Source organism: Parambassis ranga, chromosome 8, assembly GCF_900634625.1.
Source record: "Parambassis ranga chromosome 8, fParRan2.1, whole genome shotgun sequence".
In the NCBI taxonomy this organism is placed as follows: domain Eukaryota; kingdom Metazoa; phylum Chordata; class Actinopteri; family Ambassidae; genus Parambassis; species Parambassis ranga.
In genome coordinates this window covers 3,227,680-3,251,421 of record NC_041029.1, presented here as the reverse complement: position 1 = coordinate 3,251,421, position 23,742 = coordinate 3,227,680, and the positions used below count along the sequence as shown (strand labels likewise).

Genomic DNA, 23,742 nt, shown 5'->3' with positions numbered 1-23,742 from the left:
GTGTCTCACACACAGTGCAGAAAATCAATCAACATTTGAATGTTTTGTTAAATTACGTTTATTAGTACTGTACTGTAATTGATGTCCTCCTTTGTTTTTGTCATGCTGTGTTTTGACCACCAGAGGGAGTCAGAGCAGCAGAGAGAAAAGTGTTTCAAAGCATGCTGGGAGTATTGCTAATAATGTGATACAGTATCTAGCTCTCTGATGGAAGAAACACATCATTTACTTTTTGTTCGTGGAGATTCAGCATTTAAAAAGTCTATAGACATTTATAAATGTGTAAGCGTCTGTGTAACAGTAACAGTAATCATCAAAGGTCAGTGTGCACCAAATGGGGAACAGAAAACTGGGGAAGGAAGTGAAAAGGAGCTTTTAACAACCTGATGAATTCAAAGAACACAGAATACAGTCTGTGACAAGAAGAAGACGTGAGAACGTTTCATCCATCAGACACGAGGAACCTGCACCCAGTACGAAACAACAACAATAAAAGTGCAAATGTGCTTCTTTGTTTGGTACAGAGTTTGACTGAATGTCATGCAGATGGTTACTGTGACGACCGACATGGAAGCAGAGGAGAGTGCTTGTTGTAGTGCAGTCCTGCTGTAGTGCAAACGTGAGAATTTTAATGCCAGAGGATGCGGCCGTCCTGCTGTTGCAGTCGCTCGAACACTCCGTACGGCATACACTGGTTCCACATCCTGTGACCAGACAGCACCCAGTGAGCAGGGACACCACACAACATGGAACATTATCAAGCCAGGCGACACGCTGCTCACCTCAGAGTCTTCATCTTCTTACAGCTCCTCAGGCTGGAAGCCAAACTCTGAGCCCCCACGTCTGTGAGCTTGTTGTACTTTACGCTGCCAGACAGAAACAAACGATCACAGAGCAGTGAGTCCACCATACACATTAGACCTAATCACAGGGGAGGACTGGCTCGTTTGTGGCAGCAGGCGGACGGAGAGAAATCTGAATATTTTTACATCAACGTGATAAATTTAAAAACTAAAAATGTGTTTTTTCTTCACGTTGAAGTCGTACATTTCCAAAATGTGGATTCTTTTGACAATACAAACAATAACATCCTTTATTGTCCTCTTTGTGGAGGAAGTGACCTGCTGCAGTCCACAAACATACGACAAACAGAACTAAACACACAGTGATCGTGCAGTAAAGTTTTTTAGAGTTTTCTTACTCGAGGTCAGTTAGAGCGGCCATGTGTGGGAGAACGGCGGCTAAACTCTCTGCACCTTCATCAGAAATCACATTACTGTAAAGGCTGGAAACAAAGACAGGGGGAAGTGAGCCGGCAGTGAGTGTGTGTGTTGTTGTTGTTGTGCATGTGTTCTGTAAGCGTGTGTGTACAGTTTATACCTTAAGCAGTGCAGTCTGGGCAGATCCTTCAGCGTGGTCACCAGTTTCTGTACGCCGCAGTCTCCGATACAATTCTGTGACAGACTGGAAAGAAGAAGGAGGAAAAGTTCAGACCAGGAGCAGAAAGATCTGCAGTTCAGATGTGGAGAGAAGTCAGCAGGACTCACTTCAAGACCTCCAGCAGACAGAGCGAGACCAGAGCCGCCGCCAGCTTCTCGGCTCCTGTGTCGCCTATCTTACTGTTCTCTAAACTGAAGGAGAAGGCCGTCAGACACTACAAAACACATCTCTCTCTCTGACACACACACAGGGCAAAGTGTGGATTCTTACTCCACGTGCTGCAGGTTCTGCAGGCCTGGCAGGAGATCCCACAGCTGAGGAAGAGCCAGAGGACCCCTGTCTGGACCCAGCCTGGAAGGGAGGCATCATCATCATCATCATCATCATCATCATCATCATCATCATCATCATCATCATCATCATCATCATCATCACCATCTTGTGTCAAGTCACTCACTCAAACTCCAGCTTGTGCAGCTCGTGTACAGCTGGTACTCCCTCTGCCAGGATGGACTCACTGGAACTACAATTACACACACATTTCAGCTAGGACACCATTTACCTGAGTGTGTGTGTGTGTGTGTGTGTTACCTGTCTGTTATCCTCTTGTGCACATGCATGCTGACCAGCTTCTGCAGGTGCTGCACATGAAACACCTGTGTGGCTTTCAGAGGGTGGATCTTGAACTTGGACACTGCCCCCTGCAGGAGCTCTTCCTCAGCGCTCTGCTCCAACTGCTCCCAGAGGGTGATGACATCAGCGATGCACGCCCTGAGGACCGGGGACAAGAGGGACGAGCAATTTAAGGGTGGATTCATGTGAAAATACAAACACACACTTCGCAGAGGAAACAGTGCGATAACGTGTTCACTGCATGCAGCAACCTGCAGTACATAAAAACCTGCAGTTCCCATCATGGCCACTTGAGGCTGACACAAAAACATCTTTGATTCCAACATAAGAGAAATAGCTGCTAACATCGGCCAAAGACGGTTCAGAAACCAGACAGCCACTGTATCTGTCACATGGTCTCCTCCTCCTCATCTTTAGCAGGCAAGCAGTGGGTCTGTTTATATTACCCAATCAGAGACGTGAACCTGATCTCTTAGCAATTCTGTCACCATAACAAATATTGCAGCCCTTTGTAACATGACACACATCCCGAAGCATTCTAAATTACGAAGCACTGAAAATGAAAATGTTTGTTCACATGTAAGCTAACTAGCTGGACAAGCTAATGACTTCAATTTATGCTAAAACAGATAAAAACTGTTCTTTTGACTGTTTATGTTCTGCAGCTACAATTCACTGATTTTCCCTGAACGTCTCACATGCAGGCATGAAGCAAACTTGAAGGTGCAGCTGGGTGCAGCAGAGCTCCCTGCACAGGTGTGCTCTGTACCTGTAGGTGTTGATGTTGCTGAGGCCCACCAGAGCTCTGAGTCCACAGATCTGTATCCCCGAGTCCTCCAGGTCCAAACAGAAACTCCTGCCTTCTGCCCCTCCCCGCTCAAGAGCCTTCTGCACGGTGAACACGTCCGGCGGGCTGAGAGGAACTCCACGCAACGTCAGGAATTCTGGGAGATTTTCAGCCAGGTGAGTCATCAGGTGCACGGCGTCTCTGCTGCTCTGGTTCTGAGTGAAGCCTGCCTCATAAACATAGTGACAGGCCTCCAGCAGCTGGGAGGGGCTCAGCTCAGCGTAGCAGAGACCTTCCAGGTGTTTGGTGACTAACGCCTGCTTGCTGCTCAGCATGTCTCTGAAGACGACGTCCGTGTATGAGTGAAGACTCTGCAGCTCTGTCCGGCTGTGGAACAGCAGGCCGATGGCAAGCCGCTGCGTGAGCTCCAGCTCCTCCCTCTGAGGCCGCCGGCGGCCCTTGGCTCCCGACTGGAAGGGGAGCGTCAGCAGAAAGGCTCGGTCCGAAAGGCTTCTGAGGAAACAGGAAGTGAGAGAGGTCAGCGTGTGAAGGTGAGACGCTCCAGCTGAAGAGGTCTGTGTGTTTTTACCTGGATAAAGACAGATGGAGCGCCGCCATGTAGCTCTGAAGAAAAGGGCTGGCCCACAGCAGGATGCTTTCGTCTTCACTGCGGTGTGTCCTCTCTCCTCCCTCCTCCTCACCCTCAGAGACAAGAATCCTTGTCCTCAGATGGTGAGACAACAGGAGCCCCGTCCTGAGGCCGAACGCCTGGAGTCGGGCAGATGCGGCCCGTCCTGTGGGGAGGACGGAGGTGTTGGCTTTGACCCCCTCCCAGGCCAACGCACTTAGCTGGGACAGCAGCTGTCTGTCCACTGTGCTCTCTGTGTCCCCCCCCACACTTTTCATATCCTCGTCTACTTTGTCCACCTGTCTCTCCCGGTTCCGTGTCCTTCTCACTCTCTGGGTGGGGGCAGAGCTGTGGACCTGTGATCTCGACCTATTTCTGTGACCTCTCTTCACCTGAGAACTGTCTGAGGCCACTATGACACCCGTCTCTGTGTCCGAGTGTGTCCTCCTGCTGTCGGTTTCCACTATCAGACTCAGCACCTGGTGACAGAGTCCAGTCAAACTTCCTGGTAACTCGGATTGTTTGTGGTGTTCTAACAGAAGGCAGATCAGCCGGCAGAGGCCGGGGTTCCAGCACAGGAGATGCAGGTAGCTGCTGCGATGCAGGCGGTCCTGAGCTGCCGAGCTGAGGGCAGGATCAGAGAAGAACTGTGACACATATGTCTCTATGTTCTTTGGCGTGAAGCCACACACCTCCAGAAAGCAGTCTGCACGGCGAAGAAGCTGGGTGGCGGTGCCTCTGGGCCGGGTGGAGAGAAGAAGAGTGCAGCCTGAAAGCAGGACCCTCTGGAGGACGGCGGAGTATAACTGCCTGACGGTGAAGCTCTGCGCTTTACTGTCCCTCTGCAGAGACGAGACCAGGTCTTTGTCCTGAGCCTGGAGCAGAGTCTCGTAATCCCGCAGCTCACTGAACCCATCGAAGATGATCAGCGTGCGTTTAGGATCAGCGAGGATCTGAGCGTACACCACCTCCGGGTCCACACAGGGTGGTGCAATGGAGGAGAGCTGGAGGAGGAGCGTCTGCAGGCTGTACGCCGGCTCCGTGACACTCAGCTTCTTACCATCTAACAGGAAGACAAAGTCAAACTGGGGGACGTGGTCTCTTGACCAGTCCAGGCACAGCTTCTTGATGAGAGAGGTTTTCCCCATCCCGGCGTTCCCGAGCAGCAGAATGTAGCGCTTGGATTTCTCTCCACTGGAGCCTTCAAAGACCTGCGAGGACACAGTGGTCAGTGGTTTTGTACATGAGACCTGGCTGTCCGATAAAAGCCACGCTCCTACCTGAGCATGTCCCAGCATGCTGCTCTGTCGGTCTGTGTCTCCCATGATGACCAGCTCCTTGTCCAGGCACTTGTTTGTGTTTTTACCCGAGCACAGAATTTCCCTTGGACTCAGTCTCACATCCACGTAATGAGCGTCCAGGCTGAGGCCGGGCTCCATGTACTGACAGGTCTGACTGACGTGGGCTTTGGCCTCCTGAATGTAGTCCTTTACGGCCTCTGAAGAACAAACACGGCTGAAAGCTGGCAGGAAGTTTGACATCAAAGAGTAAGAGAGCCTCAAATACATGCAGGACTTACGTGGATGGTCAGCCGGAGACTGAGGAGGAGGAGGAGACTCCTTACAGGGAGACGTCTCTGAAGAGAAACAATGATATTTATCAGTAAATCCAATCACTGGGAGGAGGAATGAGATGGATACTGATGCTCACCAGTGCTGGGGGAGAGAGGGGAGGCGCAGGGTGGAGACATGGCTTTGCTGGCCGTGTCTGACAGAGAACCAGGTGGGGATGAGCTCATCTGGACTGGAGCTACTGCACCATCCACTAAAACCACAAGAGAAATCACTTCAGTGATGCTAACTGTAGCATGAGGTGCAGTTCGTCCAGCGTCCACTAGAGGCTGACTCTAAACGTGAGTCACTCTCACAGACCTTCATCTTTAAATGTCTAAGAGAACTGAATGTGTTTACAGTGCGGTACAAACCTCCTGACCTACATGCTGCCGTACACAGACGTCTGTGCAGAGAGTTTGTTATTTTAAAGGCAGAACTAAAACTTCAATTGTGGAACTAAGAAAACACACACACTCACACTCACACACACACACACACTGTTCTTACTGACCTGGTGACAGAGGTGGCATTTGGAGTCTACGTGGAGGTGGTGCAGCAGGAACTGTGTTAGACACAAGTGTTAGAGGATGCACTGCTGCTACAGTAACACAACACTGACACATGATAGTAACACAACACAAACAGAAAGGAACATCAAGACCAGCTCAACAAACGTCTGTGTCCTTGGTTACCCAGAAAAAACATTGTGCCCAGAAAGGCACCTTGGCATAAAATGTATTATTATTATTATTTATTGTGTGTGTTTCAAAGAAAGTCAGCTCGCTGCAAAAATAAACAAATGACCCTGACCCTGTCCCCGTCCCTGTCCTTGTCCTTGTCCTTGTCCTTGTCCTTGTCCTTGTCCTTGTCCCTGAACCTGAACCTGAACCTGACTCTGACTCTGACTCTGACTCTGACTCTGACTCTGACCCTGTCCTTGTCCTTGTCCTTGTCCTTGTCCTTGTCCCTGAACCTGACTCTGACTCTGACTCTGACTCTGACTCTGACTCTGACTCTGACCCTGTCCTTGTCCCTGACCCTGTCCCTGTGGGTCTCGTCATGTCGTGTTCCATCGTGGTCATTTCTGCTCCCAGTTCTATGTAACCAATATAACACGAGGCTCCAGCAGGACTCAAACTGTGCCTGGGAATCTGCTCTGTTTGGAATGAAGCTTACCAATGATATACGTGGGTGGAGTGGCTGTGTGGGGGAGTGGGAGCCTGAAAACAGGAGGAGCAGCTGTAGCAGGTGGCGACAGCTGGACCACCTGATACGTTGGAGTGTCTGGGAGAGTGATCAACCGATAGAGGATTCCTGGGGGAGAGGTGGAGATCTCTCTCACAGCCTTGGCTGGAATCGGCTCAGCGTGAGAGTCTGAAAAACACCCAAACAACCTATTCACAAACATGCTGCACAAAATGCACGAGGAAGTAAATCTGATATCTAAAAAGCACCATGTGGTCTAAGGAAGTGGAGAGGTGAGGTGAGAGTTCTTCTTTTGACTCTGACACCATCAGACTTCCTGTTTCTGTGTCTGTATTTTAACCCACAAACGGAGGTCAGGCTGATCCACCAAGCACAGCTTTCACTGATCTCATGTGATCTCACTGGTCATTCTCATCATGGAAACCTACCTGGAGCGGCCTCCGGCTCAGCCTGTGACTTTTTGGTTTTTGGTCGAGCTGCAGCTAAAAAAAAACAAACACAGTTACAACATGCAGACACCACAGAAGAAGAACCAGAACAGAACATTAGGCCGGCCCTTTAAGTCAGCCTGCAGGTGGGGATATTTGCAGTGAACACCCAAGACCAGGGACCAGTGTGATCCACACATCTGATTTTAACCAATGATTGGTCCTTGGCTGATTCACACTGAAGACAGGTGTGGACTCACCTGGAGCTCGCTGCCTCTTGGCCGTGGTGTTCAGCTGCGACTGTGGAGCTGCAACGGAAACAGGTCAAACGTCACCGAGCTGCCCAGAAACACACACAGGCGCTGGATAAAACTCAACCTTTCCCACCTCTCTGCCTTTTCCTCCTGCTCTTTGTTTTTTCTGTTGGTGCGCTCTGGTGTTGGGGGTCGTTGTTGGCGGGGTTGGACACATCTGTTGCCACGGTAACATCATCTGAAGAGGAAGTAAAAGAGAAGCGGCTATAAGTCGTTGTTGCTGTGTATGTCAGTGCTGATTTAGTTTAGTACTCAAGTACTTAAAGGAGGAAGTGAAACATCACTAAATACAAAAATACTCACTGTGCTGTGTTTTGTTGAAAATGGCCTCTAATAAAAAATAAATCTCCAATTGAGTTCTCAGAATTGTAAGAAAAACAAAAATTCAGAAAGACTAAGAGACTAACAATAGGAAAGAAAGTTCAAAATAACGAAACAACATATCCGCAAAATAAATAACAGAATAAAACAATAAAAAACAAAACAACAAAACTAAACAATAAAAAACAACAAAAAACAAAATAAAACAAAATAAAAAACTAAAACAACAAAATAAAACAATAAAAACAAAATAACAAAACTAAACAATAAAAAAACAACAAAAAAACAAAATAAAAAACTAAATAAAACAACAAAATAAAACAATAAAAATTAAAATAAAACAACAAAATTAAACAATAAAAACAAAATAAAACAACAAAAAAACAAAATAAAACAAAACAACTAAATAAAAAACTAAATTAAAAGTCAAAATACTGAGTAAAAATTGATTTAACTATTAGAGTATGAAGTGTGGACACTTCTCTTCGCCACAGACTGGGCTTCAGATCAAAATGATTGCAGTAAATGTTGATGAAGATTCAGAGTCATCTAGGTCATAATACGTAGAGAAGATTGAAGCAAGAAAACTTCAAGAAAACTCTACACGTCCAGACGCCTTGCTTCAATCTTTTGCAGTAAATATTAAACATATTTGATCAAACTGACTGTAACAGATCACAAAGAACTAACTCACTGTAGTAGTCGAGTTCATCCACGCTGTTAAACCAGGGATCCCCGAGCAGCACGTCTGTGTCTGTAGGTGGAAATCATACATCATCATCATCATCATCATCATCATCATCATCACATGTGATGATGTCAGCAGAGATTTGGTGGGACCTACCCAGATTATCTTCATTCAGGTATTCAGATAAATCATCTGAAACACAAAAAGCAGAGTTTGAGTTTCTAAATATCTTCAGATGACCTGACCATCGAGCCGGTGGTCAGATCATGGCGGTGGTCAGGGTCTCCTCATAGCCCGATCAGAGCTGCTAGCACTGTTAGCTTCATCACATGTTTGTCCTCTTCATCTGTCTGAAAGGTCTGAGTGAAAAGATGCACGAACCTGGTAACTCTCCAAAGAGGAGACAGGAGTCAAGGAAATCCTGATCCAGGTCCTGCATCATCATGGCATCTAAAACACACACACACACAGCCTGTTAGATCATGTTTATTGATCATGCTTGTGTTTTGCTTTGTGTTTTGAGTCAGGGCCATGTTGACTTTCATAAAGATGGCAGCGGGTCACAGATTTGTTTTTATTGTTTGAAATATTACAGTGAACTGTCTGCTACTCACACTAGGAACAGTGTTTCTACGTTTATTATCAGACTTGTTTCATTGTCATGATTGTGAGGCTCTTTGTCGTCATTGACTGTTTCCTCCTCTGTCCTCTGCTCCTCCATGTCCACCTCGGGTGTGTCTACCTCAGAAACGTTGTCTTAAGAGCACCCGGCGAGCATGCCATCACACCGGCAGCACTGAGGGTTAGTCTGAGAGATTAAAGTATCACATCAAAGACTTTTAAATATGCAAAATCACAGACAGGACCGCTTTGACTGACAGACTGGGGCAGGGACAGCTTCCTGCTTACACCTCTGCTCCACTCATGCTCCGCCTCTTTGCCTGTGTTTGGATCTTCGAGCGTAAGTGGACTCTGCCGACATGGCTGCAGCTGGAAGCTCCCACACAGACTCAGAATGATGCTGTAGAAACCTGTGAGTGACATCATGGAAGCGGCGTCCATGCTTATTTACGGTCTGTGCTCACATGTTGGCAGCACTGGCCAGCTGCTGCACCCACACACTGTTCAACACCCCACCGGTCCTTCCTCAGACCCCACAACACAACCCACTCTCTCACACACACACTGTGCCACATACAGTAAATGTCACTCAGAGAGCTCAGCAGCCATGGCAGTTTGAGGAAGTGGTCACAGGATGGAGAAAAGAGAGCGGCTCAGAGAAGCTTGAAGGGTTTATTTTAATCTTTCAAAACTTTTTACATGCTCACACATTTTTCAGCCACGGTCCACTTTCAAAAATACTTCAATTAAAATCAGAAGTCAAAGTTTTGTCTGAGCCTAAAATCATTTTAATTCTTGATGCTTCAGGAATGCTGTCCTGCTGGCAGCCATTTCCTTTAGAGAGCGCACACACACACACGCGCGTGCGCGTGGGCCGAATAATTTCATAAAATAACAAAGGTGAGATTTTAGAGGGCGGCACTGAAGGTGGGAAAGAATGAAGGAAGTCAGAGAGGAAAAACAAACAGAATGAGGTGCAGCGTTGGTACCATGCTGATATCATTCCAGAAAATGCAGGGTTAAAGTCTAAAGTCATCCACACAGTTCCAAGGAGGACCAGCCATGACCTCATACCTCTGTTTACAGCTAGCATGCTAACCAGCCTCTCACCATAATCTCATGCAAAACCACTTGAACCAGTCTGCCGTCAGTCCACCTACACTGGATGAGATCCTCCAACAACAACATGTGTTCTTAAAGCTAACATGCTAGGCAGCTAGCAATGGACTCTACCCTCATTTAACACTGCTTTAGACCAGGGCTGTGTCTGAAGTCACTCCCTAATCACTACATATGGCCCTATATAGAGCCTCTGCCATTTTGTAGTGCTGTCCGAATTCTTAGTAAGAAATTCTAGACCCCATATAGGGTATCCCACAATGCATCTTGAAAAGTAGTGTCCATCCGATGGTCACTACTTTAGTGATATGTACTATCATGCGTTGCGCAGACCAGCAAGAAGAACGGGAACAGAAGTTACTCCCTATATGGGGAGTAGGAAGAGTTTTTGAACACAGCCACAGCGGTCAAGCTTCAACCATGTTGTTGTTTACTATGAACATCATCCACTAACCAACCTGCGTGCTAAACACGACTGCAGGGCTAACACAGAGACAAACCACCACCTATGACTAGTTCAGAATCTGGTTAACCTGTGTTTGGAATGTGAGGGGAGAACCCAGAGAAAACCCACAGAAAGACCCCCCCCTCCAACAGAAAGACCTGCCCCACTGCACCACGAGCCGCCCTCATCAATCATCCAATATGCAAAAATGACATTTGAGCTGCATCCCCCCTTTATGTGCTGTAGATCTGTAGAGTAGTAAGTCATGAAATCCGTCATATTTACAGTCAACACCAGGGGCCCTGCACACTCTGGGGCCTTGTTGTCAGCGCTGCTGCTGTCAGGATGACTGAAGTACACGTTTCTTTCCCAAAGTGTAACAAAGATTACAACAATCACACACTCAAAGAGTATCGGTCTGACTCCGTGTCATTGATGCTTTTCTAAGAATAGGGGAGTCTCACACCGTGAACGTGCTTCCTGTTTGTTGCGCTGCGCCTCCTGATGCGCAGGTTAAAAGTGAAATTATGTGCACAGCTGTGCGCAGCTTTTCGATTTTCTTTCTTTAAAGAAGTGGCACTATGACGCTAACAAAATTATTACAAACTAAAACACACACAGTGACTGGCCCTGAGGAGTGCGCACTGACTGCGCGCGGCCACGCTGGTCACCAAAACAATGGAAGTGGCAGGAGGACACAAAAGGCGCGCGGAGGGATCCGATTTTTTTTGGAGTAAAACTATGATAAAACGTCACAATTCAAACAAACTTCGACACCTGACACGCGAACACAAACTCCAATAACTACACACGTTTTATTAGAATAAAACAAACTGCGCGCGCCTTCATAAACTTCGTGTTTTTACGCATCACATCCTGAAAACGTTCATTCTTTAAATACCGACAGATTAACTCACATTTATCACATTAAAGCGGATCTATAAAGGGGAGACCCCCGACATTTTATGATACCAGTGCCTGCGTACCGTGGATGGGTGCGCACCCAGCTCCCCCTCCCTCTCCTTCCCAGCGGTGCGCAGAGGATCCTTTTTGTTCTCTTCTTACCTGCGGGGTGTGATGCTCAGTGTGCGTGATGCTCAGTGTGCGTGATGCTCAGGTCCGCTGGACTAGCCGCAGTGTGAACTACAAACTTCCATACATCCACCAGAGCGCGTCCTCATGCGACCTATGCCGCTTCACGCTGTAAACAGCAATGCGCAGGGCCAACTTTTACTTTCACTTTGCGCATCCACGCACGCCCGTCTGAGCGGGGTCTGGCACCAGCCTCTGCTCAGGGCCCGGTGCCAAAGCAGCAGATCAACCAAACCAAACCAACCAAACCAAAGACGTGTCCCTGCACGCAGGGGCGCGGAGTCAGCGCGCAACGCGTTAACCTGTCTTCTGAAAGATGCCGCTCATCATGGACCACTGACTGCTGATGACGTCACCAGACTAAAACCCAAACACACAGATCTGAACTTACATCAGGCCTCAATCATGTCCCATATTCTGAATATTTTTATTTCTAGTCATCTGTTTCATGTATGATCGTTCCACTTTAAAACACCCCTCTCTCTCTCTCTCTCTCTCTCTCTCTCTCACACACACACACACACACACACACACACACACACACTTGCATGATTAAATACTCAAACAATGAAGGGGGGTGGCAACATAGTGGAAAGTACCTGCTTTACCTGCCACCAATGTGATAGCCCTGTGTGGCACAAAGAGTGTACCGTGCCAAACACACACACACACACAGTACATACAAGGAAATCAGTTCCTCCATGTCAGGACGACAAACAACAGCACAGAGAACTGTCATGTGACCTCCTCAGGTGTGTTCTTCACCTGAGTGTCGGGCTTCATTAAACTAAACTTCTCTCTGGTCTGAAACTTTGCAGCTGGAGGTGTGTGAGCCTTCAGGTTTCCTCTGTGTGATGCTGAACATGCAGGACAGGTCAGTCATCACAGTGAGTGCTCACCACATTGATCTGATGTATGATGGACGTCACCACCAGAGCTGGCGGTGCTGTGTTGGTGTCTGAGGTTCAGCAGCTGTGCTGGTTATAATCTCAGGAGCAGCACATCAAACAATGATTTATGTAAATTGACTGATGAGTCTCAGTGTGAACGGGGCCACTGTGTGAATGTGGCTTAAGCAGGATTTGGCCGCATCCAGATCAATCCAGATGTGTTTTTTTCCAAGTGTGAACACCTCCAATCCGGCTGAATCCAGTTTGATTTCAAGCCGGCTAGATCCACCCTCGAGAGGTGGATCTAGCCGGATTGGCTCAAACGTGGCTCAGGTGTGAACGCAAATGTGGCTAGCCAGATTTGAAAATAGGTCTGAACGCACCCAGCTTAGGCCCTGTTCACACTGGAGAAAGTCATTCCAGCTAGAGTAGGATTGAGCCCAGACAGCCTTTAAGCTGGATGCGTTCAGACCTATTTTCAAATCTGGCTAGCCACATTTGCGTTCACACCTGAGCCACATTTGAGCCAAGCTAGCACACAGTTGTGTCCGCACTCAATCCGGCTTCATCCAGCGCGTTTGCTGTTCTCCAAACCACTAGGTGGCGCCTCGTAATATGGCTAATAATGTGGCTAGCCGGATTCGCTAGCCACATTTGCGTTCACACCTGAGCCACATTTGAGCCAATCCTGCTAGATCCACCTCTCGAGGGTGGATCTAGCCGGCTTGAAATCAAACTGGATTCAGCCGGATTGGAGGTGTTCACACTCGGAAAAAAACACATCTGGATTGATCTGGATGCGGCCAAATCCTGCTTAAGCCACATTTTTTCCCCAGTGTGAACGGGGCCTTAAAGGCTGTCTGGGCTCAATCCTACTCTAGCTGGAATGACTTTCTCCAGTGTGAACGGGACCAGGCTGAACATAAGGACCACTGAATCACACTGACCATCTATCACCAGGCCAGTGGGGTATATTAGGCAGAAAGTGAATAAAGTCGATGTGTTAGCTGCAGGAAAAATGGGTAAATAGGAAGGATTTGATAGAAAACCACACTGTAATGGCTTGACCATTGGATCCGAGGATCTCCAAAACTGCAGCTATCTGTTGGATGTACTGGAACAAACACGTCCAACCCGTGGAGGCCCCCACTGCACATCTTACAGGAGCTAAAAGACCTGCTGCTAACATCATGTTCCAGATGGCACCGGACACCTTCAGAGGTCTAGAGGGGCATTTAAAGAGTTTTTAAAGACTTTTCTCTGTGATGAGATAATATTTAGAGAATCTGTTTCTGTGCATTTAAGAGGCAAAGACGGGCGTCCAGAGGAGACCATCCAAATTGTAAAAGGTGAAGAGAGTTATGAGAGCATTGGTTACCCTAAAGAAACAATGTTGGGGAAATTACCAGAAAGTTTCCTCCAACTTAGGAAACTGAAAGGAGGAGGTCTGCCAGACCCCCACCTCCTCTGCATCTCAACACTGAAAGTGAAAGTGACTCAGAGAGGTGGGTACGCTGCAGCCTGAGGGCTACATGGAAAGTACCCAAAACAAAATTCCTGATTCATGAGCTAAAGGAAGCTGAGAGTTAAAGACAGCAGACTCACCCCAGTGTCCGTCCACCAAGAGCCCGTCTGAGCTGCAGGAGGTCAGAGCTGAGAAACAGGATTCAGGCAGCAGCATGGCCTCCTCTGTGAGTCCAGCATCAGTCCCAGTCAGACCCAGCAGGGTCTGTGCTGGCCTGTCAGGTGCCTGAGGCTCCTGCCTCACCTGACAGACCCCGTCTGTGTCTCTGTCCTCAGAGGGCAGCAGGGACAGAAGCATCCTGTGTCCTCGCTCCCACTGCTGCCACAGAGGCACTGCTATCCTGCGAGCTACCTCCTCCACCTGGTCGACCCACTCCTCCCCCAGGCTCCCCCTGCTCACACTTTCACTATCACTCTGAGGCTTCGGTGCTCCATCATCCAGCCTGCAGCAGCAGTCCTGCAGCATTTGGTATCTGTCCACCTCTGTCCTCAGACGCTCACTCGTTGGTGTCCCGGCTGATCCCTCCACCGACTCCACCACTCGGCTGAAGTGTCCGTCTGGCGCAGGATCAGGTGAGCTGCTGTCAATAGGTGGATGCAGACCCAGGGTCCGGCAGTAGGCCTCTGAGATGATCTGTTCCCCCACCAAACCCTGCAGCAGAGCTCGGACCTCAGCCTGAGACCCACAGGTCAGGACCAGCCGCACCTCCTCCAGAACCTCCTGGAACTGAGCCATGCCGCTCTGGAGGCATCGAGGTCTGCCGACAGAGAGAAGAGTTATTATTTAATTACAGACGGTGTATTTGTTCAGGAGGCGTTCTCACTCACAGGGAGGTGTGTGGGGCGGTGATGTCACTCGGATTATCAGGAAGTGAAGTTAGGACATGAAGTGCTTCACTTTCATCTTCAAACAGCACTGCAGCTCCTCTTATTAAAAAGCTTTGATTCTACTCATCTAATGACCACACTGAATCAGGTCACAGTGCTGTCAGGAGCGGGACCTCTGACAAAGAAGCTGTAAATGTACAAAATCCTAAATAATTTAATAAGAATTAAATAAGGAAAAAAGCAAAAATTAAGAAGAAAAACTCACAAATGTATTAAAACATAAAGACGTAGTAGCCAAGCTCACTAAACATTTTGAAGCTGCAGAAACAAACCGACCATGTGTAAATAAATCAGATAAAATTCTTACTGCTACTGAACATGGTTAAAAATCTCCGGCATGATGCCACATCAGGGCCGAAAGATGAAAGCTGCTGATTTACAGGAACACACTGAATAATGTCTGATTAAAGTCAGAAACATGCAGAAATGGTCTTTATGTGAGAGCGACAGAATATTCTTCACCATCTGAAACATTTCAGTGTTTTCCAGTCAATGCCATCAGAAACCAGTTTACTGCCAGAGGCGTGCCGCTCCGCCATGAATAATAGAAGGCATGGCATTGTGGCGCTCATTGTTCCACCAAACCAGTTCCAAACCAGAAACTGGCGACAATCACGCAGTGAGCACGCTCAGTAACCAGCGCCAGGCGTGCAACAAGGTTTTATTTCCTCAAAATGACAAGATGTCTGTCAGGTGCTGCAAACACAATGGAGGAGATAATAGACAACATGAGGGGTGACTGGAACAACAGTGTGTGTGTGTGTGTGTGTGTGTGTAGAGACACACATCAGTTTCCTCAGTTTCACATGTGTTTTCCAGTGAACCCTGGAGGAACTAACACAACATACAGCAGGGTACACACACACACGTTCACCAGGCCTGATGTGTGTGTGTGTGTGTGGTATTTAAACATCTGATACCAGCTGCAGCATTTTGTAAAATATACAGAAACAATCCAAAAACATTCAGTGAAAATCGCTGAGGAACGAGCGGCCCTCGTCACAGCTCTGTGCCATCCGTGGGTTTAGAAGAACTTTCCCTAACAGCGGCAGATTCAGGTCTGTGCACATCTGCTGAGCGCCCCCGCTGGTGGGAGGGAAGCTCTGCGATGAGTTCTACAACAGAGGAGTCCACTTTACTTTTTATAATCCCATGACCTCACCAGCCCCAGCTGACCTCACTGCTTCAGCCCACAAACCACAAACATTCAGTAAATGATATTTATTTTATTTTATCAAGAACAAAAAATGTGTCACACTGATTTCTTTACAAAATGAATAACAAAATACCAGAAAGAAGACTGTTTTCTGATCAATCCAGGAGAAGCTTGTGTTTAAACTGTTGTGAGCTGGTATGAAAATGAATCCTGACCATGCAAAAACATTTGCATTTCTGAGGCTGGTTCTCTGCATCGTCGGTGAATCCATCGTCACTCTGACTGTCTTCATGCTCTGCGTGCTTTCTCTGAGCACAAACTTCCTTCTGCTGCTCCTGAGTTAACCTGAGCCCGTTTAATCATTGCTCTGTGTTATTTCTGGAGTTAATGATCACTTCCTGTTTGGGTCGAGTAACACCTGGAGCGGTTTGAAATGGACAGCCCTCTTATCAGTCATTATGAATGTTAGAAGGACACAAACGCCCACAGAGGAGCAGACTCATTCAGGACTTCTGATATGATCAGTCCCCTCTGCTGCGCGGCTGCTTTCTTATTTCCTGCATTTTTCTGTCATTGCGTTACACAAGCAGGAGGCTCATGTTCCCACCTTAAACTATTAAAAGCCTTCTGATGGGAGAATATTAATGCAACAGACCACACACCCCGGCACGTTTCGTCTGATGCAGTTCACACCCATACACCTGTGGGAAATTGTCTTATTTTTGCTCCAGGTTAGATCACATTTTACGAGCGGTCGAGCAGTCTTACCAAGTTAAGAGAAAAACATCACAGTCCAGGAAGCGTCGGTTCAGCACGCAGAAACACATCGTGTAGATTCTTTTATGTTTTAGATGTGTTTATGTTTATGTTCTTAATCTATGATTGATTGTTAAACAATAACCAGTCACTATGTCATAGTTTATTATTTAGACAAACATCCTGATGTTCCTGACACATTTAATTTGTATTTATAAGGATGACACGTTTCCTTCGTTTGACTTTTGTATTTGAGTATATATGTATATATGAGTCTTAGATTTTCTCTATATAAAATATAAGAGAGTTTTAAGAGGACACTGTGAGTAAATCTGATCAAATCTTGATCAAAGGTTTTTTTTTTTAAGAGAATGATGAAGAGTTTGGTCACATGACACAGCAGCCATCACCTGGAGATCAATGTCAGCAGAACCACAGAGTCTAAGGACGCCTCCTGCAGTGACCCTCAAGTTCTGATCAGCCCCTCCTCCATCTTTAAGTGAAAGTTTGAGCACTTTGAGATCGGGCTAATTTGGATCAGAAGTTATAAGTCTTTATTCTAAATCTCTGCAGGTGTAATTAATCATATTATTCATAATATTTATTTACATGTTTGTTCTTCTCTGTGCACTCAGAGGAACCATTCAGAAATAACTCTGCATTATCACATAAATCACATGCTCATTCTGACCAGCTCACGTTCAGTGTGTGACCTGTCTCAACGCTCCAACATGGCCGCTGCCTGCAGGTGTCAGGTTGTGCTATTCTCCTCCGTCACCCGATTAGAACAGAAGTCTTGGATACCTGGAGGAGGAGAAGGAGGAGAACCATGAGGACATGGAGGAGATGCCCGTTTTGTCAGTGTGTGTGTGTGTGTGTTTTGATCCTAACAGTGAATTAAGTGAATCATCAAACCACATCTGCCTACACATTTTCACTCTCACACTGTTAGTGGAGTTCGATTCTGCTGCTCTTCTTCTCCTTTTGGCCGTCTGCTTCCCATTTATGAGGTGATCACTTCCTGTTTCTCTCAGTTTAATCAGGAATTGGGCGGTCAGATAAACGTCATGGTCATCAGAAATAAATAGAGGGGCTTCACTAGAAAGGACGAATGTCTGAGTCTGCATAATAAACTCCTAAATATGATGTGAGGGCTGGCAGACTATTCTGCTGCAGCCATTGACAGTAAAATCTATGGACAAAGCTTCCGTGACGTCACCCGTTTGTTTCTGAAGAGCCGTTTTGAGGCTCGGTGGGAGGTTCCGGGACGTTGATGACCGCCGCCATGTTGGCAGCGTCACGTCCGGCAAAACTCCAAATATGGACAAAGAGGGGGAGCACGAGCGGGGTTTAGGGGGGCGGGCGATCGTGGAAGCAGGAAACTCACGCTGTGATACGTCAACCGTCTGTCGCTCAAGCGGCAACGTCCATAATTATGCGTAATTTTAAGTCCGAATACAATTGAAACGATTGAGTTGTAAAAGAATTAACCCCGTACAATTGACACTAGAAGAGAACCTATCATCTGAGACCAGAGTGTTTTTTTGTACCAGGCTGTAAACATGGTTTTTTCTGCTGTGAAGTCGGCCATTTTAACATGGGAGTCTATGGGAAATTACTCGCCAGCCCCTAGCTGTTGCGGCGTGAATTACAAGTTTTGACACTTCCGCATGGGCTTCAACTTTGAGCCCCGAAGGTTGCCGCTTGGCTGCAGCAGAGCCATGTTTAAACCAACAACACAGAACACACAGCATGTTTACTGTGTGTGTGTGTGTGTGTGTGTGTGTGTGTGTGTGTGTGTGTGTGAACACACTCACTCTGCACAATTCTCAGGTAGACCTGAGCAGCTGGAGAGTCAGGGACATCGCTGAGGAAGGACCGGCCCTCGTCACAGCTCCGTGCGATCCGTGGGTCCAGAGGAACTTTCCCTAACAGCGGCAGATTTAGGTCTGTGCACATCTGCTGAGCGCCCCCGCTGGTGGGAGGGAAGATCTGCGATGTGTTCTACAACAGAAAGGAATCCACTTTAATTTATATCCCATGACTCCACCAGCCCAGGCTGACCTCACTTCTTCAGCCTGTTATCCTGGTCTGTGTGTCCCATTAAACAGTTTGTACATGTCAGCATCTTAAGAGGGGATGGTCTGTTAACATCAGTGTGTGTCTGTGTCAGTGTGTGTCTGTGAGTAGAAGCGGTGTGTGTGTGTGTGTGTGTAGGAGCTGTCTGTGTGTAGGAGCGGTGTGTGTCTGTGTGTTAGTGTGTGTCTTTGTGTGTCTGTATCAGTGTGTGTAGGAGCTGTCTGTGTGTGTGTGTGTGTGTGTGTCTGTGTCTGTGTGCAGGAGGGATGTGTGTTTGTGTGTGTTAGTGTGTGTCTGTATGTAGGAGCGGTGTGTCTGTGTCGGTGACCTTGCAGTTCGGACAGACGAAGCCGCTCATGTTCTCCACCACTCCGATGATTGGCAGCTTCACCTTCTGACAGAACCTGATCTCCTTCCTCACGTCCTGCAAAGACACTTCCTGAGGGCACATGAGAGGAGACAACAGGAACAACTAGTGTGAGGGTGTTTCCTTCCTTTGTCGTCTGCTCGACAAACAGAGCTGCTGTGAACGCATCAGAACAGTCTGATATCAGGCTGCTGGCGTTCTTTGTTTGGGTGTTGCCACATGGCTGTGCGGTTCGTTTTGGTTTGGTGATGCAGGAGGAATGAGGAAGTGATTCTGCTGCTTTCTGAGCTCACACACTTATTTAACAATAAGGAACCATGTGTCAGAATGTTTGGTTCTGTTCACAGTGCTGTCATGTTACTGTTTACAGTGTATTCTGTGCAGATAGCTAACAAACCTGCAGTGTTCATGGTGGTTTCATGGGCCGTGTTACATGTTTACTCAGACTTGTATGGTTAAAGAACATCATCTGTTGGCTGTCAGGTGGTAAAAGTGTCTGTAAAATCAAACCTTTGTTGACACAGCTCTGGGATGATGGCGGCACGACGACATGTTAAAGCAGCTTTGCTGCTACATCTGTCAGCTGCACCCTGTGGGTTAAAGATGTGGGTGGAACTGAAGTGAAGGCTGGCTGAACTGTCAGGGTTAACCGCTCCTCCTCTGTTGTGGTGTTCTTTGTTTCTTTATGAGTGTCTTCACTCTCTTTCAGAGTCTAAAATGTGAATGTATATGTGACAGAAATGTCTCAACTGACATCCAGACAGGACATCTGCATGCTGCAGTACCACTGCTGTGTTTTTAGTTCAGTGCTTTATCAGTGATGTGGAAGCAGACGGAAATCAGACTGGAAATTCCCCTCATGGTGGCTCTAACCATCAATCGCAAATTATTTGGACATTTTCTGTAGCGTCTCTGTCTGTGGTGAGTGCTGCGTGTCAAGGTGCAGAGCAGCTTTCAGCCCATAAAACAAATAATAATGATACGCTACGGCCACGAGCCAGAGAACCATTCTCCACTGGTTACACCTGCATGCCATTCGATGATGTCACTAACGAGTCATCGAATATAAATTAGTTGTCGATGCATTTTGCCCTCGAATAGTACTTGAGTACTCCAACAGTTATGACTGAACAGGTTTGTGTATTAAAGTTTTTGGTTTACTTTTATTTTCTCTTTTCTGACGCAGTTTTTTAAATAATAACATTAACACATATCAACAGATGCAGAAAGTTCAGATTGACACAGCTCTGTTTGTCCTCACAGCACGACCTTTGTTTATGTCCAAGGACAGACAGATGATGATGCAGATGATGAACTGAGTGAATTCTGGAACTATTTTTTGGTTTTGTTTTGAAATCTTGGCAGTCACATGCCAACACGAACAGAACACAAAGTTGTGTGTGTCTGTGTGTACCTGTGGCGTGGTGATGATGACGGCTCCGTCCACGTTGGTGGCGCTCAGGTACTGCACGATGGACAGGTGTTCGTCAGAGGTGCCAGGCGGCGTGTCCACGACGAGGTAATCCAGCTCCCCCCAGTCAACGTCTCTCAGAAACTGCTTGATCATCCCTGATTGATTGATTTATTGATTAGTGACCCACAGGTTGTGGTGGTCTGACAGTAAAATATTAAACATCATCACACACACACACACCGTTCTTCTTGGGCCCTCTCCAGATCACAGCATCGTCAGGGCTGCTGAGCAGGAAGCCGATGGACATGACCGCCAGGTTGTCATCCACGTACTGACACACACACACACACACAAAGATGGACGCCTTCATACAGGAAGTTCATTTACAGAAGTAACCATGTGACGACTGTCTGATGGGACTCACCACAGGAGACCAGCCCGAGCCACTCTGGTGAACCTGCACGAGACAACAGATTACACACCTGCCCAGTTTTCCTGGTCAGAGCTCTGCATGTTTCTCTGGTCACAACTTACTTGTTCTCCCTCTAAGCCCATGATTCTTGGAATGGATGGACCGCAGATATCCACATCCAGCAGGGCCACCTAGAGACAGATAAAAAGATTTTAAATGTTCCTGTGACCCTCGAATGCATCGCATGTGTGAGAGAGAGAGTGTGAGTGTGTGTGCAACGAAATCACTTCATTATCTAAAAATAAAGCATGATTCTGAAACAAAAAGACAACAAGGAAGCCATGACTGACACACAGCAGTCACATGACCAAAGTTCGCTGAGTGTTTGGCTGAATATTATTGGTTATTTTCCTGACCTCTGTCTTACTAACTTATACTGCACACAGACATGTCTGAGCTCTCTCTGCTTGTAGCCATGATGACTTTTCTGAACACACACTGACTGAAAACACAGTAGCTGCTTCTCAGTTAGTCTGTTAATGCCTGCAGTGACCTCTGGTGGTGTTTACAGGTCACTACATCATCTCTTAGGTGTAAATATAATTTTATTCCAGCAATAATACAATATGTATATTTTAGTAGCTGGCTGTGTGTGTTGTGTGATGGTTAAAGGGAAACGTTACCTCCTTCGTGCTGTCACTTGCCAGAGCGTGAGCCAGGTGTGCGCTGAAGGTGCTCTTCCCCACGCCTCCTTTTCCAGACAGCACCAGGATCTTGTGTTTGACCGTCGACAGCTTGGCTGCGATTTCTGCGATTGCTGAGATGAAGAGGAGATTTTCTGTTGAACTGTTGCAGCCCGACGTGTGAATAAAAACGCCACAGAGGCGTGCCGACTTACCGGGGTCAGGGGCCTTGGTGGCTCCTGAGGCGCACAATTTCTGGTTGGGGCAGCCCTCACATGACGCAGACTTTCCTGCCTGCTCGCTGGTCGTACCCGGACAGTCTGAAAGGAAGAAGCAGAGTCCATCCAGGTATCAGGATGTCTGAATCTAACCTGAACATGACAAACATGCAGGATGACGTGGAGGGTAGCATGTGTCATGAATGATGCAGCCTCTCCTTTCACGGTTTCAGATCAGAGCTTTGGTCAGGCTCACAAACACATTATTATCATTATTATCATTATCATTATCATTATTATTATTATTATTATTAGGGCCTGAGCACCGAGTGGTGCGAAGGCCCTAATGTAATAATAATAATCATCATTATCAACACTGATGCTGTCAGCATGACTCAGCAACTTTTCAGGGATCAGGGTGAGTTTTTTTTAAATCTTATTCTGTGTCAGTTTATGTGTTTTATTAGCTTTACTTGCTTTACTATTAGCTTACTAGTGAAAAGTGGAGACATTAATCTGCTGATGATGTCATGCAGATTAAGGAACTGCGTCATTCAACCTTAACAAACTTAACATGTTGTTTTTTTTTATTTAATGTTATTTAAATCATGTCAGCTTTAGTGCAGATGTATCTGACAAACATTATAAATAAAAAAATGCTTATAAACTATTACAAGTGCAGCGGAGTTATTTAACAGGCACACAATAAAACACGATGATACGGCGTTATTTGAAGACTCACAACAACGTAATAGCTAAGACAGTTTTTAAAACAAACAAGTACAGGTATACTTTTTATTATTTTAACATAAAAGGACGTTAATATCAAGGTTTAAACACTTACGCTGCGGCGCATTATCCGGCACGTCCGCCATTTTGGTCAAGTGTCCTTCTGTTAAAGTCTTCCCCTCCAAAGGTTCCGGATAAGCAAAACTTGAATATTCCTTTGAAATTCAGTAAGAGTTGGTTCGTCTGCTTTACCACTACAGAAACTTAAATAAAACATGTAAAATAAGACTGGACAAAATTAAGAGGAAAAAAAAGAAGTTCATAAACTGTCCTTTCTGGAAATAAGCCCGCCCACTCCACCTAAAGTCAGGTGACCATCACCTGTCTGACTGTGGGTCCTTCTCTGCAGCCATGTTGGACCAACATCACAGCGCAGCATATGCAGCGCATCTGTTTTAAATTATGGTCCTTTAAATTTGAATGTAGAGTGATGCTGATACCAATGTGTGCGCATGCGCGTTCATGTTCATGTTTCATGGTTTGAAAGTGAAGTGTGGGTGAGCAGTGCACACATTAATCAGCTGTGAGTGACTCATTGTAAACTTTAATGTGAGTTTATTTATGTCGCATATATAATTAAAATAATTACAATGTTTTGAATGTGGTGGATCGTTCATATATACATATATACACACACACACACACATATATATATATATATATATATATATATATATATATACACATATATATGTATATATATACACACATATATATATACACATATATACACATGTTGGGTGAGTCAGAGTTTTCTTTAAAAATAATTTACATTATAAATAGTTATTGATTATTAAATGCATGTATCTGTAACATCCACTGCTTTTTGGATCCTAAATAAATAAATAATCCCATGAATTCAACAGTTTTGTGGTGTGAACAAAGGTAGTTATGATATTGTGTGTATGGGGCTAGAACAGATGTAATAATTATCATCCTCATCACCATCACTGCTCAGGTTTACTGCAGGAAGCTGGTTCAAAGTTTAACGCTGTCAGTGGTTATAGGTGGTGTCCACCAGGGGGCAGTATTGCTTCGGGTTTTTGTTTTCATTGTGATTTTTATATGGAAACACACACATAATGAGGTTTTAAGTTGCTGCTTCTTTCTCTGAGCTTATTTAAACTCCAAAAACAAGCCATTTTATTGGCTGTTACAGTTTGGGTGAAGCTGATTGGTCAACTGTGTGTGTTCCCCTATCACATTACAGCACACATTACAGCACAGGCTG

At 46.3% G+C, this 23,742-nt stretch overlaps 2 protein-coding genes across 7 annotated transcripts; both read right to left on the bottom strand.

Annotated features, from left to right (window-relative positions):
- Nucleotides 1-51: 51 nt before the first annotated feature.
- ciita (class II, major histocompatibility complex, transactivator) lies at nucleotides 52-14,737 on the bottom strand. 6 transcript variants are annotated; one of them, XM_028411204.1, is made up of 23 exons: nucleotides 14,578-14,737; nucleotides 13,831-14,507; nucleotides 8,440-8,508; nucleotides 8,215-8,250; nucleotides 8,065-8,124; nucleotides 7,123-7,227; nucleotides 6,996-7,043; nucleotides 6,736-6,789; nucleotides 6,278-6,475; nucleotides 5,613-5,663; nucleotides 5,199-5,312; nucleotides 5,068-5,124; nucleotides 4,769-4,986; nucleotides 3,450-4,699; nucleotides 2,843-3,370; nucleotides 2,032-2,211; nucleotides 1,898-1,963; nucleotides 1,711-1,791; nucleotides 1,548-1,631; nucleotides 1,381-1,464; nucleotides 1,202-1,285; nucleotides 783-866; nucleotides 52-704 (listed from the first exon to the last, which is right to left on the bottom strand). In XM_028411204.1, the coding sequence occupies exons 2-23, from the start codon at nucleotides 14,483-14,485 to the stop codon at nucleotides 629-631; spliced, it is 4,182 nt and encodes a 1,393-aa protein (XP_028267005.1). In that variant the 5' UTR covers nucleotides 14,486-14,507; nucleotides 14,578-14,737; the 3' UTR covers nucleotides 52-628. The 6 variants fall into 6 exon arrangements, with proteins under 6 accessions (XP_028267005.1, XP_028267004.1, XP_028267007.1 ...); XM_028411203.1 differs by having other exon boundaries at nucleotides 2,843-3,373; nucleotides 14,578-14,735; XM_028411206.1 differs by lacking the exons at nucleotides 13,831-14,507; nucleotides 14,578-14,737 and adding an exon at nucleotides 11,727-11,808 and having other exon boundaries at nucleotides 2,843-3,373.
- A 2,055-nt stretch (nucleotides 14,738-16,792) lies between these two features.
- On the bottom strand, nucleotides 16,793-22,831 carry nubp1 (nucleotide binding protein 1 (MinD homolog, E. coli)). Its single transcript, XM_028411313.1, has 10 exons — nucleotides 22,567-22,831; nucleotides 21,720-21,824; nucleotides 21,505-21,638; nucleotides 20,944-21,012; nucleotides 20,834-20,866; nucleotides 20,650-20,740; nucleotides 20,410-20,564; nucleotides 18,957-19,067; nucleotides 18,367-18,553; nucleotides 16,793-17,353 (listed from the first exon to the last, which is right to left on the bottom strand). Exons 1-10 carry the CDS (start codon nucleotides 22,595-22,597, stop codon nucleotides 17,301-17,303), a joined length of 969 nt encoding a protein of 322 aa, XP_028267114.1. The 5' UTR covers nucleotides 22,598-22,831; the 3' UTR covers nucleotides 16,793-17,300.
- Nucleotides 22,832-23,742: the final 911 nt, after the last annotated feature.

Bases quoted from the DNA above. Each gene is read 5' to 3' on its own strand.
- nubp1 (XM_028411313.1), bottom strand. From the start codon at position 22,597: ATGGCGGACGTGCCGGATAATGCGCCGCAGC. The intron at 20,867-20,943 runs GTAAGTTGTGAC...TGTCTCGTGCAG, and splicing joins TGGGCTTAGAGGGAGAACAA to GTTCACCAGAGTGGCTCGGG. The intron at 17,354-18,366 runs GTGAGTGTGTTC...CTCCTCCTCCAG, and splicing joins CTACCTGAGAATTGTGCAGA to GTATCCAAGACTTCTGTTCT.
- ciita (XM_028411203.1), bottom strand. From the start codon at position 14,485: ATGGCTCAGTTCCAGGAGGTTCTGGAGGAGGTGCGGCTGGTCCTGACC. The intron at 8,125-8,214 runs GTAGGTCCCACC...TTCCACCTACAG, and splicing joins CCTGAATGAAGATAATCTGG to ACACAGACGTGCTGCTCGGG. The intron at 6,790-6,995 runs GTGAGTCCACAC...GTTTTTTTTTAG, and splicing joins CAAGAGGCAGCGAGCTCCAG to CTGCAGCTCGACCAAAAACC.